This window comes from Pongo abelii, chromosome 6, assembly GCF_028885655.2.
Source record: "Pongo abelii isolate AG06213 chromosome 6, NHGRI_mPonAbe1-v2.0_pri, whole genome shotgun sequence".
Lineage (NCBI taxonomy): Eukaryota > Metazoa > Chordata > Mammalia > Primates > Hominidae > Pongo > Pongo abelii.
In genome coordinates, this window is record NC_071991.2 from 45,472,259 (window position 1) to 45,490,933 (window position 18,675).

At 41.2% G+C, this 18,675-nt stretch overlaps 1 protein-coding gene and 1 long non-coding RNA gene across 4 annotated transcripts in view; one reads left to right on the top strand and one right to left on the bottom strand.

Moving 5' to 3' along the window:
• The window catches only part of LOC129060664 (uncharacterized), an 89,722-nt gene that overhangs the window by 50,094 nt on the left and 20,953 nt on the right, over window positions 1–18,675 (top strand). For both annotated transcript variants that reach the window (XR_010140734.1, XR_010140735.1), the window contains one exon: window positions 3,381–3,468. This is a non-coding gene — a long non-coding RNA (uncharacterized LOC129060664). The remainder of the gene's footprint in view (window positions 1–3,380; window positions 3,469–18,675) is intronic.
• The window catches only part of POU6F2 (POU class 6 homeobox 2), a 434,029-nt gene continuing 424,702 nt past the window's right edge, over window positions 9,349–18,675 (bottom strand). For both annotated transcript variants that reach the window (XM_054560568.2, XM_054560567.2), the window contains 2 exons: window positions 17,121–17,289; window positions 9,349–13,662 (listed from right to left, as the gene is read on the bottom strand). In XM_054560568.2, coding sequence (XP_054416543.1) covers window positions 13,167–13,662; window positions 17,121–17,289 — 665 coding nt within the window. In that variant the 3' untranslated portion in view covers window positions 9,349–13,166. The remainder of the gene's footprint in view (window positions 13,663–17,120; window positions 17,290–18,675) is intronic.

An 18,675-nucleotide genomic window follows, 5' to 3' on the forward strand; every position in this document is an offset into this window, starting at 1 on the left:
TTGAGAGTTTTTAGCATGAAGGGCTGTCGAATTTTGTCGAAGGCCTTTTTTGCATTGAGATAATCATATGGTTTTTGTCATTCGTTCTGTTTATGTGATGGATTACATTTATTGATTTGCGTATGTTGAACCAGCCTTGCATCCCAGGGATGAAGCCGACTTAATTGTGGTGGATAAGCTTTTTGATGTGCTGCTGGATTCGGTTTGCCAGTATTTTATTGAGGATTTTTGCATCAATGAATAATTAAATGTTAATTTTTTATTTACTGATATTTAATGGAAGTCAAGTTTGTTCCCATTGTCCTTAACAACACCTCATCCAAAGTGTACCAAAATAGACATTTCATCTCACATTGAGACAGCCAGGTGGAAGGGGCTCCCTGGCAGAGCCTCTGAGCAACCTGTGCACTGGGAGGAATGCACACTGGCGTGGAGCCACAGAAGTTCATGCCATTTGCAGTGGGGAGGAGCTCGGCCCCTCCTCTTCCGGGGTGGTACCTGGAATTCAATCTGTGAGGCAGGAAGCCTACACTAGCAGGAACTCTGGCCTTGCAGAGAGTCCCTGTTCCCCCTTTTTTCCTTTTTGCCTAATAAATCCCATTATTCTCACCCTTCAAATCATCTGTGAGCCTAAATTTTCATGGCCATGGGACAAGGACCCAGTCTTTAGCTGAAGTAAAGAAAAGTCTTGCAACAACATGGAGAGCCTCCAAATCACAGACAAGGGATCAAAATTTCCTTCTCACTCTCTTTGGTCTAGAGAGGAAGGCTGAACCATTTTGGTATCATTTATCATAGTTTTTCTGAGAAAACTTGTCATCCTTTGGATTCTGGACATTCATCATCTCTCAAGCTGGCCAGGTGCCTCCTTTCTCTTAGAGGTTTGGGCAGGGAGGGACTGGCCATGAGCATCTGCAGCTGAAGGAAGAATGGTGGCAGCTCCAGGGTTTCCACTTATAATTTGGGTTCTCATGCTTTGTTCCACTGGGATTAGACTGGAAGGGTAAAAAGCCACTGAGGCAGGTGCTGGGAGAAACACAGTGATTCTGGGAAGAAAGAGGGAGAAGTATCACAAGAGGAGTGCCTAGGCAATGCCATGGGCACTTAGATCCAGGAGAACTTGCTTTTAGGCCTTGCAGCCCAGACAGACCTGGTCTTGTATCTTCATTCACCCTCTTGCTAGCTGTGAGACTTTGGGCTAGGGACTTACACTCGCTTTGCTTCAGTTGCCTTTTCTGCAAAAGAAAGAAGCTAGTATCTTCTGGAGTTGTTTTATAGATTAAATGTGGCCAATACCCTTTACACAGTGCCTGGCCTGTTGCAATTGTGCAGTCAACAAATGGTAACTATTATTGTTGTAGTTGCAACCAGCATAGGGTTGCCAGGTAAAAAACAAGATTCCCAATTATATTTGAATTTCAGATGAACAATGAAAAATTTTTAGTATAAATATTCCTGAAATATTGCATGAAATATTCATCTGAAATTCAAATTCAACTGGGTGTCCTGTGTTTTTATTTGCTAAATCTGGTAACCCTACACCAGTATGTTCCAATACTGCATTCATTCATTCATTCATTCATTCATTCAGGCAACAAACGTTTATTGGGCCAGGCACTGTTTTGGGGGCTTATGAAAAATAAATCAAATAAGGACTGCTGACTTTGAGGGGGTTGTATTCTAATTAGGAAGAGGCAGATAATAAACAACAAATATATTAAATAGTTAAACTACGTAGCATATAAGATGATTACAAGTGCTGTAGAAAATGTTGAGTAGGTTATAGGTTTAGGAAGTGCTAGGAGGTCGTGGTGCAGATAGCAATATTAATTAGGGTGGCCCTCGTAAGCCACTTAAAAGATGAGATTTGAGCAAAGACTTCAAGAAGGCGAGGGAGTAGGAGCTTTCTGGGCAAAGGATACAGTTCAAGAAAAGCTGATGACCCAGGAAGGGCACCAGGAAAAGCCAGGAGGTTGAATCCACTAGCATCCCATGAGGGGCACAACCAGATGAGCAGCCTTTTCCCAGGAGCCACTGCCCTTGCTATTACTTTCAAGCTGCCAACTTCTGCCAGGCAGATGACCTTGTGAAGCTCTTCTCTGTCCAGGAGGAATTCTCCTTCCCCATTTTGGAACCAGACCCTGGAGAAGGGCCATGACAAGGGTGAGGTGCTAGGATGTCATATTTAAATTTTATGCATATCCGAGTGACTCCTTAAAAAATTTTGTCCCTTGTGGGCCTCGCTTGCATCACTGAGGCCTGGCCCTGCTTCTAAGGGTACTGAGCTGTTTAATCTGGAATGCCCCAGCTCTCTCCTGCCTCTTCCCTTCTCAGCACTCACAGGATCTCCCTGTCATGGCTGCTCAGAGCTCTGCCAATTTCCCCACTCAGAGCCATCTTCCCTCAAAAGCCACTCTCCCTCTAATCTGTGTCCCTGCGGGGAACCCTAATCTCAACCTTCTGCAAGTATTTGAACCTCAATTGAGGGCCGGGTTTGAGGTCTTTCCCACAGGGTTCCTGGGCCCTGGATAAATCTAGGGATGTGTTTGAGCATCTGTTCCAGGATCTTCAAACACTTCAGGGAGGCAAGAAAGAGGTTTTTAGAACATTTTGAGATGGTGCCTGAGGTCAGCGTCCCCAGAGATGAGGATTTGGGTGCACATGATTTATTAAGGAAGGACTTTGGGAAAACCTGGGAAGGGAGTGGAGATGCAAAGTAAGTGAGGGAGCGATTCCAGATCATTTTCCAGGGTGGGTGGCTGCAGCCTGGTCCCTCCATCTGGAGTATGCATGAGCCTTGGAAGTACCCAGGCCAGGAGCTGTGGGGGCCGAGGAAGTCATCCTCTAGCTCTGGGGGTAGGGATCTGGGGACATAAACTTTCAGGCACCTGGGGCTCTGTGCTCTTTCAGACAAAAGTGACTTAGTAGCTGGAGGAAGTCCTCCAGAAGGTGCAAAATTTGGGGGCCAAATCTTTTTGAAGCAGGTGGCAGGTACACAGAAGTGGGGTGAAAGAATCCTAGGGGTTCTGGGTGGAGCCCTGACAGCATCACTATGGATGGCTAGGAGGTGGGCCCATGCCCAGAGTCCATGGAAGACTTTTGGGAACTGTGTGGCCCCAAACCAGCTTAGCCCAATAATAGAGCAGGGGTCTGTAAACTATAGTCTCTGGGCCAAATTCAGCCAACTGCCAGTTTTTGTTATTAAAGTTTTATTGGAACACAGCTACCACCATTTGTTTACCCGCTGCCTATGGCTGTTTTTGTGCTACCACAGCAGAGTATGGTCCTCAAAGTCTGAAATACTTACTATTTGCCAGCCCCTGAGATAGATCTTCATCCTGACCTCAACTCTAAATAGTGTTTCACTGTTATGCTTTCAGGTCTTAGGCTTTTCATCTGGATCTTGGAGGCTGATCAGAGTTTGGGGGTCAGGAAAGGGAGGAGCAACAGGCCAAGAGAACACAAAATGTAAGTAGAGTTTCCTGGCTGAGGAAGTTGAGGGGGTGCACCCACAAAATATTGAATGGTCTTGTCTGGCTAACTTGAGGATGCTTCTCACCCTTCCAGTTTTGGGCAAAATAAGGGCAAAGTAAGTTTAAAGGAGAGAAGCAGAAAATAAAGGACTTGGAGGAGGAGAATAAGGGATGGGGCAGTTGCTTTGCCAAGGGATGGGTAGGTGGCACTGATGTGCCCCCAAGTATTTTGCTCTCTTCAGGAAGTTTAAATGGACCCCTTCAGAGTTGAATGCTTCCTCTGAAGAGAAAAAATGGAGAAACAGGCTCTTATACTCTTGGGAGACTGCAGATACATTTATTTTTCTGATTTTTGTTCCTCCTGGGGAGTCTGATGGTTCTAGAAGCAGAAATAAAGAATACACACATGGAAGTGCTTGAGCACACATTATGTTTTTCAAAGACTGGTTGTATTGTGACCTCCCAGGAACAGAACCAAGAGCCTGTGTGGACTCTTCCCCTCTATTCAAAGCAGCGAAAAACCCAAAAGTAAGAATTTGAACACTCAGGACACAGTAGGAGTGTGTTAAAAAGTAAGAGTGAAGCTTGTGCTGTTGGAAAGAAGCAATAAAAATGTTCAGTGTGTGTTTACGTCAGGGTGTGTTTTATCAAATTGGATGGCAGAGAATGATTTTGATGGGTTTAAGTCATTTCCCCAAGCCTTTGTATCACAGACTGGCTCCCCGAAAGGACATGTGTACAATGCTCACTGTGTGCATGGTATTGGCTATTGAAGGCCTTGATATGGTTTGGACTTATATGAAGATAAAATCATTCTTTGAATGTAAAGTGGAGGGTCTCATTTTAAGTAAGAGATCATCATGCCAGCCAGTATGAGCCTGCCAATACCTAGGGGTGCATGTTTCCATGACTGAAATCCACTTTTCTTGACTCATACCTCTTGATTGGTTAGCAAAGCCTGTGTGGAAATGATCTCGGGCCTTGTGTCTCCCCCACAGACAACCAGGGGCTATTGTGTTTTCCTCCAGGATTAGCTGCATGGTGGGTCAAGTTAAGATTCTGGGTAAATAATGACTGAGTTTTGGTAACCCAAACAGCTGTGGCATTTCACAGAAATGGGATTTCAAGATATGTGAGTTCTATTTTTGATTTTCTAATTTACCCTCTGTCTCTGAAGTTCAAGACAAACAATTAAAGCAGCCCATGAATGTTAAAAGAGCAATATAAAGAAAAACAGCTGAATTATAATTTATAATGAAAATATTTTGTTTCTTTGTATATTCTGACTTTTCTATAATAAAAATAGGTTACTTATACAATAAAAGATTTCAACAATAACAAAAACTGGAAGGTAAAAGAAGCACAACTGTTTCCCAAATGATCTCTTTTCCTTCATCTGTAGTCACAGATGTAGCCCAAGTGATGACCAGATCCATGGATCAAAAGTCCATTGTCTGAGGTCCAGCGATCCACTTCAATGATGCATTAGTTCAGGAGTTTAGTCAGTCTAAATGTAAGTAAGTCTTAGTGAATCTTCCTTTATGAGAACATTTATTAGTAGCATGAGTATATCTAAGTAGGCCTCAAATCTCAGATAATAGTGCAGGATTTGAAAATGAGGACAGTAATACCTACATATGGTAGGTATCCAGGAAATGCCAGCCTCTTTTCTGCTTCTTTTATCTAGCATCTTAATAAGAGCATCTGCAAAGGGGTTAAATATTATAGTTCACCATGAGTGTTATTATTGCATATGAGTTTCTTGCTCTTTGACTGAAGTTCAATGTTTGGAACTACTTCAGTTCTGGATCTTTTTTGTTATATTGGCTCTCCTACCATTGCATATGTGCAAATAGTCAAACACCCTGGAAATGTCCCCTCTTTCAGAGGTGATGCCCCAGTGACCTCAGTAACAAAGCCCATTAACCCATACAGATCTTTTTACACAGATCCCAGACTTCAGTGATATAGACAAGACAATGGGAAGAGTGTGATTTCTTCCCAAATGACCATCTCAGGTCTGGTAAATGGTCAGGAGCACAACTAAAACTCTTTTTTTTTTTTTTTTTTTTTTTGAGACAGAGTCTTGCTCTGTCACCCAGGCTGGAGTTCAGTGGCACGATCTTGGCTCACTGCAACCTCCACCTCCTGGGGTTCAAGCGATTCCCCTGCCTCAGCCTCCCAAGTAGCTGGGATTACGGGAGTCCGCCACCATGCCCGGCTAATTTTTGTATTTTTAGTAGAGACAGGGTTTCACTGTGTTGGCCAGGCTGGTCTCAAATTCCTGACCTCAGGTGATCCACCTGCCTTGGCCTCCCAAAATGCTGAGATTACAGGCATGAGCCACCACTCCCAGCCAACTAAAACTCTTAAAAGTGACATGAGAGTATCAAAGAAAGTTCTGGAATGGACCTTCCAGCCCAGGTCCCAGGCCGGCTTCCTATTTCCACACACATTACATGGTCTTTACTTGCTAGTGGGATTAGTGACTAGGACCCACTGATTTTCTCTTTCACTTTCGATTGGTTTTAACTCATTTGCCTTTGGAATCATTGGAATTGTTTTCTTATCTGGAGACCCTAAATCTCAGTGATAATAAAAGGATACAATGTATATGCATATTTCTAATTTCCCTTTATGTGTCCTTTACTACTTCTGCCAAGCAGTAAGCATTCAGTCTAAGTTCACCCAAATCATAGTGGACTTGCTAATTAGATAACTGGTAATTATCCACAGCAGTAAGCCTTTCCTGAACTGCTACCGTGTATCAGATACTGTAGTTTTCACTGACACTTCAAAGACATGGTGGTATCAGAGTTTACGTGTTTCAATGTGTACTCATCTTGATGAATATTCTAGTTCCTAGTGTATTGAAGAACCAGCTCTATCTATGAACTTTGGGATCTTGGTGAAGACTATTAACTTTTATGATTCTTAGTTCTCATGTATAAAACAGGAATCACCACACTGCTTTGGGTTTACGTTAGGAGCGAATAAAATAATGTATATGAGAGAGCTTTGAAAAGGATACAAATATGACTGTTATTAGACAAGGAAGATCTGTCACATGCAAATGACAACTAGTTAAAAGAACTTATTGCCAACTACACGTATCTGTAAGCCAAGTCTGCAGGCCACTCAGAGATCAATGGTGGTCATTTTTTAACGTATCAGAGGTGGCTAATAAACATGCAAACTTGATAAATGTTTTGATGAAGGAAGCACAATCCCCAGCACATAACTGTTTGTGGAATTGAACATAATTGAGCCTTAAAGAATGAGTAGAAATTAGATAGGTCAACAATACTGTGGATGGACATTCCAAGCAGAGGGTATTACATCAGAAGTACTTTGGGCATTGGAGAAATTTTAGGAAGTTTGGTGTGGCAAGGACATAAATCTATGAACTGGGAACTGATGAGAGATCAGGCTAGAGAAGTAGGCAAGGACCAGGTTGCAAAAGGTATTGTGTTCTGTGCTGGAGTCTGTTTCTCTTTCTGAAGGTAATGTTGGAAAGGTTTTAAACAGAAGAGAAATTTATTTATACTGGCCTTTTGACTACTCTGGGGTAAACATATGATGGATGTAGAGGCTAGGAGGAGCACATCATGGTGATCCAGGTGAGAGGCAGGTGGGTCTGAACTAAGTAGTGGAAGTGGGGGATGGAGACCAGGAGACAGATTCAAAAGGAATTCATGAGGCAGAATTGCCAGAACTTTAGAGACTTAGGGTGTGTGTGTGTGTGTGTGTGTGTGTGTGTGTGTGTGTGTGTGTGTGTGTGTAGAAAGGGGTTAGGATGACTTCTAGACTTCTGCTTTGGGTGGCTGATGGATGGAGCCATTAACAAGGATAAAGTAAATAGGAGAAAGGCCCTGAAGAGGATAAGTGATGTTCATAATTGTTTTAAGAAAACAGCGAAATATTTCACATGTTTTAGAAAGGTTTTCATGCAGTGCACTGAAGTTCTCCTTAGGTGTCATCTTCTTCCCTTGACCATGGCTTTCCTCAATGTCTGGTAGGTAAGACAAATGGGTGCATTTGGTTGGACTCCTTTTGAAGTGCAGAACAATGGATGAGGAGCTCAGACTTGTCTTTGTTAGGTGTTGGTTTTATCGACATGTTGCTTCTGAACTCTTTCCAAGCATAGATTCTTTATTAAACTCATCACCCACTGTCCTGCTACACTGAATATATTGTATGCATATGGTTGGTTTAGTAGAAAATTGTTATCGGAACAGCTTTTGGAATCATTTAAAAGATACTTGTGATTGTATTCTAAGCTTAGGCTGTTCCTACCCATTCATTTGCAGTTTTGAAGTCGGCCTCGGAATTGCTTCCTATCATTTTAGTTTTGAAATTTATTTTTGAAATATTATAGTATAAGAAACATGGAATTATTTTACTTTCTGGAGAAATATCACTGGTTTTTGCACAATGAATATGAGTTTACTGAAGGCAAAGATTCTTTTTGTTTATTTCTGAGTCCTCAGCACACAGGATTTTCTGACACATATTAAATGCTTAGCAGATATTAGTGGAATATGGAATGGTTAAATGTAAAGGATGGCTGTCCTTTTTAAAGAAGACATTTTAGAATTTCCTAGGTCAAACATATTTCATAATAGGCATAATCATAGGCAGGACCTTTGCCAATAATATTTGTAGAATATTAAATATGGAAAGAAAGCCATTGAAAATCACTTTATTTTTTGTTTTTTCCCCACCCATCAAGGCAGAAGTATCAGCATTTTTTTTTTTTTTTTGCCCCTTTTAAAGTCAGGCTTGGAGCTTCCTGGCCCCTTCATGGCTCATTTATAATGCATGGTCATTTGGATTTTTGGTTTTGTTGCTCACTCCGAAGCACTTCTTATCAATCACAATATGAAGTTGATACACAGATTTCCATGTAGCATAAAAAATGTTTGCTAAAGGTCACTGAAAGTATAGCAATTATGACTCTAAATTTTTTTTTACTGGTACTTTTAGCAAGATGATCCTATTTTTTGAATTAGTGAATTATATAACAACATTCACTCGCCTCTCCTACCCACACTAAACTTCAGGCAGGAACATATGCCAAATGTCCAAATTTTCCAGCACATGCCATTACAGACATTACTTAAGACTAGCAGATCACTCTTCACCAACAGAACTCTCTACGACACCTGGCACACAGCTGGGTGTTAGTCGTAGAATGTGGTGGCTCTGGGTTTTGTCTGCTCATTACCATGGCTCTATTTTTTTGTCTTCTGGTTCTTACGTGTACTCCTCTTTCAATCCTTGTGGTCCCACAGGGTCGTCAGAATGAGGCCCCACCCTTCGCCCACTGACAGGAATGAGCCTGTGACCATGAATTTATGTGCACCACCCCGCAGCACCAGTGCTTAGTTTAGAGAAGGGCGCATGATTCAAAGCCCTAGAGTCAATGGTTAGAGAATCCATCTGAGAAGGAAGCCAAGCAGGACAGGCTGATGACATCTTTGAAACCACTGAATCCAGCTGTGCTTCAGGTCCACAACGGAACTTCCTATTAAGTCAAACAACACAGTATCTTTATGTGTAGGCAAGTTTCAGTTGGATTCCTATAACTTGCAACCAAAGTCCCAATGAATACAATATGTCATTTGAAAAGTTAAAATGATCATGATATTAACCAATCTGTCTTGAACCCCTTCCTTTCCTTAACATTTGGGGTTGTAACGTACAGTTTTTAAAATGCTGACAACTTAATTGACATATCTGAGTGTGAGACACACTTAGCCTAGAAGCTCATGTCAAACAATTATTTATTTTTTATGGTACAAATTAAAAGTGACAGATCTGAAGCTGTTAAGAAATACACAAAGTGCAGCTTTACTGACCATACAGATATTGCTCTAGATTAAGTACAGTTTTTTTTTTTTTTTTAAACATTAAGCAACCTGTGCAGATAAAATCAGCTTTGGTTTCAATGTCAGAGCAAGTAAGGAGCTTTTAAATATTCAGTTTGGCTTCTTGGTCACAAGTCTATCATGTCAACTTCTTGTCATGATGATTTTTCCAAAGCAACCCAGTCCTGTTTCCTGCCCTCCCTCCTGGTGCCTGCTCCGGGCACGGAGAAGCAGATCTCTTTGTGGTGCCTCATAAGTGACCCCGGTGACCAGTCTAGATCACAGCACATAGGACAAAAAAAAAAAATCACTTTCTTAACAACAAATAAACAAATGTGCCTCACATAATTTCAAGTTGAAGACAAGCAAATCACATGACAAAAAGCTCATTACAAAATGTTATCCAAACAGATTTTACAGTCAAACATTGAAATGAAAATCAATTTCCTTTATCTCAATTTTTTTTAAGCTTGGTCATTAACTGGGTACAAGTAGAGTGCTGAGGTAAAACATTGATGAACAGTTTGTATTTCTTTTTTTTTTCTTAAAATAGGAACAGTTTAGTATTGCGAGATTGTCAGCAACATTTAGCCATATCTATACAATGTGCATATACCTACAAATATTGAGCTTTGGTCCAGCGTAGAGAAACGAGCAAAGGCATTTTACGATTTCTTTTTGGTTATAGCTTGAGTTCTTTGATACGCCTCTACTTGTTTTGTTTTGTTTTTTTTCCTAGCTCCTTTTGCTTTTTTGTTCTCTCTTTTGTGTTGTATGTGTGTGTGCATCTGTGTGATGACAACATAAAGAAGCCAAAACCTTGCAAATGCAATTAAAAGTTTCAACTGTTCAAAATATTTTCTTGGTTGAAAAAGAAAGAAAATCTATAAACAGGTGTAAAATGTAATATCCACTGTCATTTTTTTCATGAAGTAATGAAGAAAATGCAGATGACAATAATTAAAAATTATGTGAGAAAAATACTGAAGCTTGAAATACAATCACATATGCCCAAAGTGGCTTTTATTTTTCGTGGGTGGCAACCTTAACCTTCAGTTCATGGAAACATAAAAGACACTTAAACGTTGTTGGCATATGAAGTTGTTTACAAGTAGACATGAGAAATGTCATCATAAAATTAAGCATTAGGTGTGGTCCCAAAGACTTATGAGTTACACAGTATAATTTATATTCCTAAGAATCTGTTCAGGCACCTTTTTATGCCTTGTAGCAAAAAATTTATCTGTAAAAAATTAATATAAGAAGCATTACAACACCTTATAAATAATTTATAAAACAATACAAAATTATAAAACTATAAAAAAATCACTGCACATGAATGGTGTTACGACTGTGGGATGAATATATTTCTTTTTTGTTCCACTCTGGAAGATTACTTTTATTTTATATTTTCCCTGTCCTAGTTAGACCCTCCCAATTATAGATCTCAGAACTGAGCAGGCCTTATGTAACCGCTGCCGGCATATATTTAAATATTTAGCATCCGTCATATGTTATCTTGTTAACTTCTCTTCGCAGGGAGCTTTTCTTGATGGAATTTGGAGCAGGTCCTAGGAGAATCCAAGATCTGTTTTAATCAACAAAGTTTTGGGTTTCTGGGTTGTCCGTATTTGTGCAGTTTTTGAGGTGGCAAAAGGGGCTCTGTGATGTTGGCATTGAAGATCAAGTTAGCTGTGGTCCAGTTAGCATTGACTGGTAAAATGGAAACACCTTTACGAGTGACTTGTTCCACTTCCAGGATTCCTTTTAGAGTTTCCTTGCTGGTAGTCTCTTGATTGCTGCATGAATCATTGGAGGGGACAATTATACTGTAGCATTTACACAAACAGCAAAGGAGCCAACAGAAGAAACTCAAACCCCCCGGGGAGAGGGAGTGTATTAGGGGAAGGAGATGGCATTTCTAATCAGTTGGGCAACTTGAGACTGGGTTTCTCTTTTTATGTCACAACTTACTTCTAGGTAATACATTAGCATGATTATAAATTATGCATAAATATTTACATTTCAACAGCAAGCAAATTGACAGCTCTCTTTTGCCTGCTCCTTTAATGGAACACTGTCTACCTGTACCTGGGTGAAAACACCAGTGGCAGGTGCCAAGTGCTCACCTGCACAGCCGTCCTCACATCCCAACATGTCCTTCTTGCTTATTAGGTTATTGTGGCTCACATATCTTTTAAGTTATTTTTTTTTAAAGGAAATAATCCTCTAGTTCTCATATTGTAGGCTATTCTGATGTGTTAGATAAGCCCCTTCTATATTTTTTTCTTTTGGTGAAAGCTTTTTCAAACTTCCTTTCCCCTGAAGAACCTGGCCCCCAATTCCAGTTGTTTAAATTTGCTCGCCACCTTTCTGCTCCATTTATATATCCCGAAGAGTAATTATTCCCCCTGAAAAAAGTCTGCCATCGCTATCGGAATGAAAGAAGTAGCAGAAAAGATGAGATTAACAGGATACATGATGGCCTTTAATAATCCAGTTGCTATCACTTTCTTTTTAGCCTGTTTCTTTGTGTATGTGTTTATGGGTGTGTGCATGCCATGTGTGTATTTGACTGAAATCTTGAGACATTTCTTTGGCTATCAGACTTCTGAGAGAAATTGCTTTGCACAGAAGCATAACATAGATGTAAGTATTGAACCAAATGTGCAGCTTATGTTTATATTACAAAATTAGTTTTGGTCAGCTCTCCATGTACGTGGCCAACAGACTGAGAAAAATCCCAAGCTCTGGTGTGGACAGTGAGCACAATTACAGCTTATGCCAGTGTTGACAGTTCATCGAGCAAAGCCCTAGTTATTCTGGAGTCTCTCCTGCATTTCACTAGGATCTGAGTGGAAAAGACACTGCTCCTCCCCACTTCTGTGGCCTTCCAGCAGACCCCGGGAGCCACGCACGAGGGAGATGGAGAATGGAGGAAAAGAGAGAAATGCGAGCTCCATTTTCTTTTCTCAAACCCACAAGTCATAGTGAGAAAAAAGCAACGAATGCTTTGGCACACGATCCAGGATGCCCTCCCGTCAAAAAGAAAGACAAAGAAAAAAGACCACCCTCCCCACCACCCCCACAAAAAAACCAAATAGTGAGCCTCACAGAATGGCTTCAACAATGGTACCCACCCCATGGGTGGAGACAATAGATGGGAAAGATGGGAGAAATCAGGCTTCCTATTGTTCTGTTAGTACAAATGTAAAAATTCGTAACACAACTTTACGCGCGGAGAAGCGTAGACAAACGATCGCGTTGCAATGCCATGTTTCTGACTTTGGTTAATAGGTTTCATAGTGAATCAGCACTTAGTACCTGAAGGGGTGCCGTCCTTCCTCCAGGTGGCAGGCTTGTATTCGCTTTGAACAGATCAAAGTTTTTGTTCCTTCGTTGTTGGTTTTTGGTTTAGTTTTTTTTTTTTCTTTTTCCTTAAAATGTGTTCACATTTTCATAATATACAGAAAAAAGTACGTGGTTATTTGGTTTGCTTTAAGTCCATTAAAAAACTGGCTTTGGGGGAGACAGGTGGGGGAAGGGAACTATCCTACCACACACACCTTCAGTGTGGTGTATTCCTTGTTTAAAAATTTTCAAAAAATTTTCTTTTTTCCTCTTGGAAAACCAACGGACATGTAGAAACCATTCTGTCCACTTGGTAGTTTTCTTAGTCTTTTACTTACAAGGGTGATGATGACTGGGGCTATTTTTAAATTAAATTAAATTTTGTTGTTGTTGTTGTTGTGGAGTCCCAAGGGTGGAGTTTAGTTTCTGTGAATTTTGCTTCTGATTATGGGTGGGCATCTCTTTAGGAGTTTTATTCCAGAGAGTCTGTTAAGGGCTCCAAAGGGACTGCCGTGGCCGGCTCGTGCTGTTTTAAGCGTTTAATTGTGTTCTTCAGGGCTTGTCTCTTATTGCAGAACCAAACTCTAACTACTTCTCGGTCATAGTTCAGCTTCTCAGCAATTTCGGTCATTTCCTGCCCAGAGGGGTGTGTGTTCTTCTCAAAGTGGGCATTGAGGATCTCAAGGGCCTGGGGTGTGAAGGAGGTGCGCCGCTTGCGCTTTTTGGATGGTTCACTCCCGATAAACTCGGTCAGGTTCTGCATACCTGCTCGATGGCGGGCCTCAGCCTCAGCCATCCACCGCTCAAGCACCGGCTTGATCTTCTGGGCACTTTTAGGGGTGATGTCCAGCTTTTCAAACCTGGCAGGATACAAAAGGCCAGGGTTCAGTTTGGCTGTCAGACTGCTAGCTATAGTGTTCTCTTGGGCTTCCTGTGGTAGGAAAAAGTGGCTTCTCAGGATGGTGTGTCTGGGGGGAAAATTGAGAAAGAACAGTCTTACACTGAGTCCTCTGCCAGGGTGGGCCTCCTGCCTGCCTGCCTGACTGCCTGGCAGGGCGAATTCACTGCAGGTTAATAGCCAGCTGCAAGGTAGCCAGCCCTGCCCAAGCCAGCGCCCACCCTCCCAGCATGCTCCATGCCAGACCATGCAAACCACACAGGCGCACAGACAGGGGTGAGGAGAAGCAGAGACAGCAGGATGCATGAGCTATCATAACATATCACAGGCACGCAAACAACTCACAGGCCTTTTCCCTATAAACTGAGATCTAAGCATTTATTTTAATAGTACCAGCTCCATTTCTCCAGTCCTCAGACTCCTGAAGGCAAAAATTAACACTAGGAAGTGACATTAAAGATGACAGTTGTCACATTCTTTCATTTAAAATGATTCTTTACATGTTTTACATTTGGTTTTCTTTAAATTACCCCCATTGACTTGGTTATAAAAATGTTATTGCTATTATCATAGTCACTGATGGCCATTGGGACTTTTTTATGGCTCTCTTTTTATCTCTCTTTTGTGTCTCATTTTGACTTCTCTCTCTTTTTCTCTCTCTGGGAACAAACAGTTTTCACCATATGTAAGTTAACAACATGCCCTTTTTCCAGGCAAAACATAACCCATTGCTACTTTCCTGTTCTGGCTCAAACAGCTGGACACATTGTAATTACTATAAAACACCCCACCTCTGGGTGTGCTAAGGCCACCTCCTGCCTTCCAAACACCATCTGGCGTAATGGTGTACTTTTGCACCAGGGCACCAAGCTGTGTTTAGTGTGTGATATCTGCAAACTGTACTTGAATGATATCATTTTCTGTAAATGAGGTCTTCTATATATCAACTACCATCAGCAATTCTTTGCTACATTGACTTTAAAAAATATGAAGCGTCTTGGACAAAATTATATAGAGTGTTTTAAGAAGTCGCCCTGGTACCAAACTCACACTCACTCTCAATGAAGTAAAAAAATGTAGCAATTCCTTTTATTCATTTGTTTGTTTATTCTAAATCCAAATTCACAACTCTCCAGTATGACAGCTTTGGATACACAGAATTCTCTTCTCCCTTTTACAGTGTCCCACGCTGTTGAAACACTTCTGACCACAGAGTGTATTTTATTACAATGGTCTGTTCTCATAGAGCTAAACTGAGCCCATGTTACTCAGAATATGTTTTGCAAGGATGCTTGCAACAGGACAGAAAAGGATAGGCTTTCTTATGTGCCACAATCTTATTTTTGGCAGCACATTTTAGATCTCTTATAATGTGATAAGCAGCACAAACAGAATCAAATTTTAATGCAATTTCCATAGCATTCCCTTCCATGTAGAACTCAAGGGTTATTTGTTTATTTTTGAAAAACCCAGCTTCCAGTACTGGTCAAGGAGGGAAGGAGTACATTTGCTTTCAATACAGAGTGAACTGATCATTTAATGTTATTTAATGAACTTGTCCTTTATGGCAAGCTCCTCAAAAGCTCTCATTGTTGTGCTAATTTGCCACATACCACATTTTGCCATCGTTTGCCATAAAATCCCCAAAGCTTAAATATTTGATAGCGTGACAACAGGCTCTACAGTGTCAAGGCACAAGGGGACAGAGGTTGTGATAGGGCTGATCAGTGTATTGGTAATGCTTTTTTCTCTGTGCCTCTGATAAGAAGGGGTTTAAAGCAGCTCCTAGGAGTCACTGCAGCTAATGAGGGACAAGCGATGCCTGAGTATGCAGCCTCCAAAGCGGATTCCTCACCACCCTCTGAATTCACTTAAATTGTTACAGTATAAGATCTCGGTCTTTCTTTCTTTTCTTGGTAGATAGCTCCTAAAACAATCTCACTGAAATACTGGAAGCTAGAGAAAGGCCCAAAAGTCAAGGCATCAGACATGTTCTATTATACTAGGAATTCCCAAAGTCTCCACATTTCAGACACAGCTTTTTTGACCTCTCTCTGGGGCAGACTTTAGAAATCAACATACTTGATTGGGAGTGCCCAAGAAGTGCTAAGTGTATGAGTTAAACATTAGCCAGCACTTATATCAATAAAAGGAAATCACGTTTTAGGACTAAAAATAAGCTAAACAGGAATTTACCATCAATAGAAAATTGGCAACAACTTAAAAACCTGTGGCTGCCTTTATCCCAAGGCTGTCAAGATGAAACAAAATTAATGTTTCCCAACAGGGAGCAATGGTATTCATATCATGGATGCTGTTCGTTAGTGTTGATGCTTCTGTACATGTTGTTTGGAATAACATATACAAGCCTTGAAACAAATTTCCCAGCAGTAGTATCCTTGTATAGACTGAATAAAGGTTATTTTCTACAGGGAGGTATCTTATAAGAAAAAACAGTAGGGGAGGCCATAGAAGTGAGAGGATCCTATGGTGCTTTTTGTATTTAACAACAATCAATGGGTTTTATGGAAAATCATTGAGCAAAATGTGAGCTGCAAGCTACTACCCCATACTGATGTTATTTATAACCTTAGTCTTAAACTGCAGGAAAAGTACACTTCCGTCCTTTGGGGAATACATTAAAAGTATAAAGAGCAGATAAAAAGACAGCATTTCATGGATCACCAAGAACAAAATCCACTTAAATGAGTTTAGAGTTGGTTTCTTGGCTTTTCCTGATGAAGGAGAACTCATAAGGTATTGCCCAAGAGGAAAAAGCTCTTACCGAAGTGCCTTTGTTACCTCATGCATAAACATGGGATTAGTGCAACACACACATGCATGCATGGGGCCTGCTTCTGACCACTTAACCCGGATCAACTTGAACACAACCAAGGCCGGATTCTGTTATTCATTTATTTAATTTGGGGGAGATGAGCAAGGTTAGGCCAGATTCTCACTACCCTTTTCTGAGCCATTTAAAGCAGCTGCCGCTTCTTTTATTTTTTATTTCTTGTAAATGTGCCTTTAAAGCTGTGTCTGGGAAGGCAAGTTAAAACCTTCAAGGTCACAAGATAGTTAATTTTTTTTTTTTTAATGTGTGTTTTCTTGGAAAATCCTGATAGCCATCTCTGGGCAGAAATAGCGAAGGCGTTAACACAAATTAGGAATGGCAGCTTTACAACATTTGCTCAGAATACCTATGTGCAGACAAAGTCGGTGGCTCTCAGCTGCATAGGAGTGTGGGCTCAGGAGGAAGGCCCCTGACCCCGGGGTAGTGTATTTCCAATGAGACTGCCTTGGAAGTTCTTTGTGAGTTGACAGGAGTTATCAAGCCAGGACCCCCAAATTTGCTTCAGCAGCGTCGTTTGCATCAAGATCACCAGTCCCAACGTATAGCTGCCCCCAAACTTTATTCCCACTCTCTGCCCCTCCAGCTTTGCCCACCCGACGAAGAAAAGCTGAACCGCAAGGACAAACGAGGCCCAGGCCGGCTAGAAGAGGTGACAGCATGCAGGCGCGGGTTACCTGCAGATGGCCGACTGGCTGTACGCGGGGCCCTCTGTAGCACTGAGAGCCTGTCCCACCTGAGTCTGGGTCAGGCCAAGGGACAGGCGCCGGATTTTAAAAGCTTTGGCAAATTCTCGGATCTCCTCCAGATTAACCCCATCCACCTCACCCGCTGCCGTTTGAGGATCTGTGGAGATGTTTTTAAAAATAGGATCAATACGTCAACACACAGCCGAGCAATATCTGTTTATTACGGTTTATAAGAAAGTGGCTCTCTTTAACAGCAGAGCAGTGAGGAAACCAACCTCAGAGAATGTTTGCTTTGTCTCCCAGGTGAGACACCTAAGACTCCATCCTCAACTCATTACACCTCCACAAATCATCCTTCGAGATGTTTCTGTCCCAGATAAAACCACAGCTTGTTCACACTGCCACTTCCCCAATGCCAGAGCATGTTCCTTAGGGCTTAACAAATAACAGCCAGCACTGGGAGGCACTTGCTATGGGGATGCAACTCCATTTTGCCCATAAATATGTTCAAATATTGTGCAAAAATATAAAAAGGGAAAGGTTTCCATTTGAAATGTTTTAATTAGTATATTTAATGCTAAAAATTGCTCTTGAAGAAAATAGTATTTTGTATTTTTCCTTCACCTGATCGCCAAAGCAGCCAGGCTAACAGCTTAGGCTAACAGATGATAATGTTGCCTAATTTCTTACGTTCACATTAGTCCCTCAGAAGAGCATGCTTATGAAACTGCGAGAATGATATTGTCTTTTTCCCCCCATAGCAGTTTACTGACACAGATGCCTTTGTCCCCTGAAAGGGCACATAATAAAAAATGCCTACCACAGGAAAGCTCCTTTGGTGCCGGATAACGCGGTCAATTTAGGACTTATCAAGGGAAATGACACAACAGCTGGAGAATGAAACTTTTCCCCCCCTGGCTACTGATCCCTGGATAAATGAAAGCGTACACCAAGCTGGAGACAGCATGGGTTGGGGATGGTGGAAGATTTCAAAGTGCTACTCAATCCTGCCTGTAGCAAAGCCATTCTCCCTGTGAGCTGACTCTATTGTTCTTCACCTCATTCCTCGGACTAAGGTGAAAAGTTTTTCTCTTCCTTTTTCTGCACAATAGCTCATCAATTTCAGTAAATTTGAGTACTTGTCCAAGGACTGTGGCAGACTATATTACTCTTCTGGGCTGAGAACTATGGAAACTCTAGTTGTTGTGAAACAAAACAAAACAAAACAAAACAAAACAGAACAAAACAAAACCCACAAAACCAGAACATTTGCATGCCAAATGCCCATTTTTAAGGACTTTTAAATAAAGATGTTAATATCTGTGGGGAGCTTGGAGCTTCATGTACAGATTTTCTCATTACTGGGGAGGGATCTTCTCCAGCCTAAGGAAAATGGACTCTGTCAACAGAATCAGCAAAACAGGTATAGATTGTCTTTTATCTTCACATTAAAACAACAACAAAAAAAGTCCTTAGAATGTCGTTACTCATAATTTTGTTGTAGAAAGATTGGAAAGTGGTACAACTACTGCAATCAGTCTAA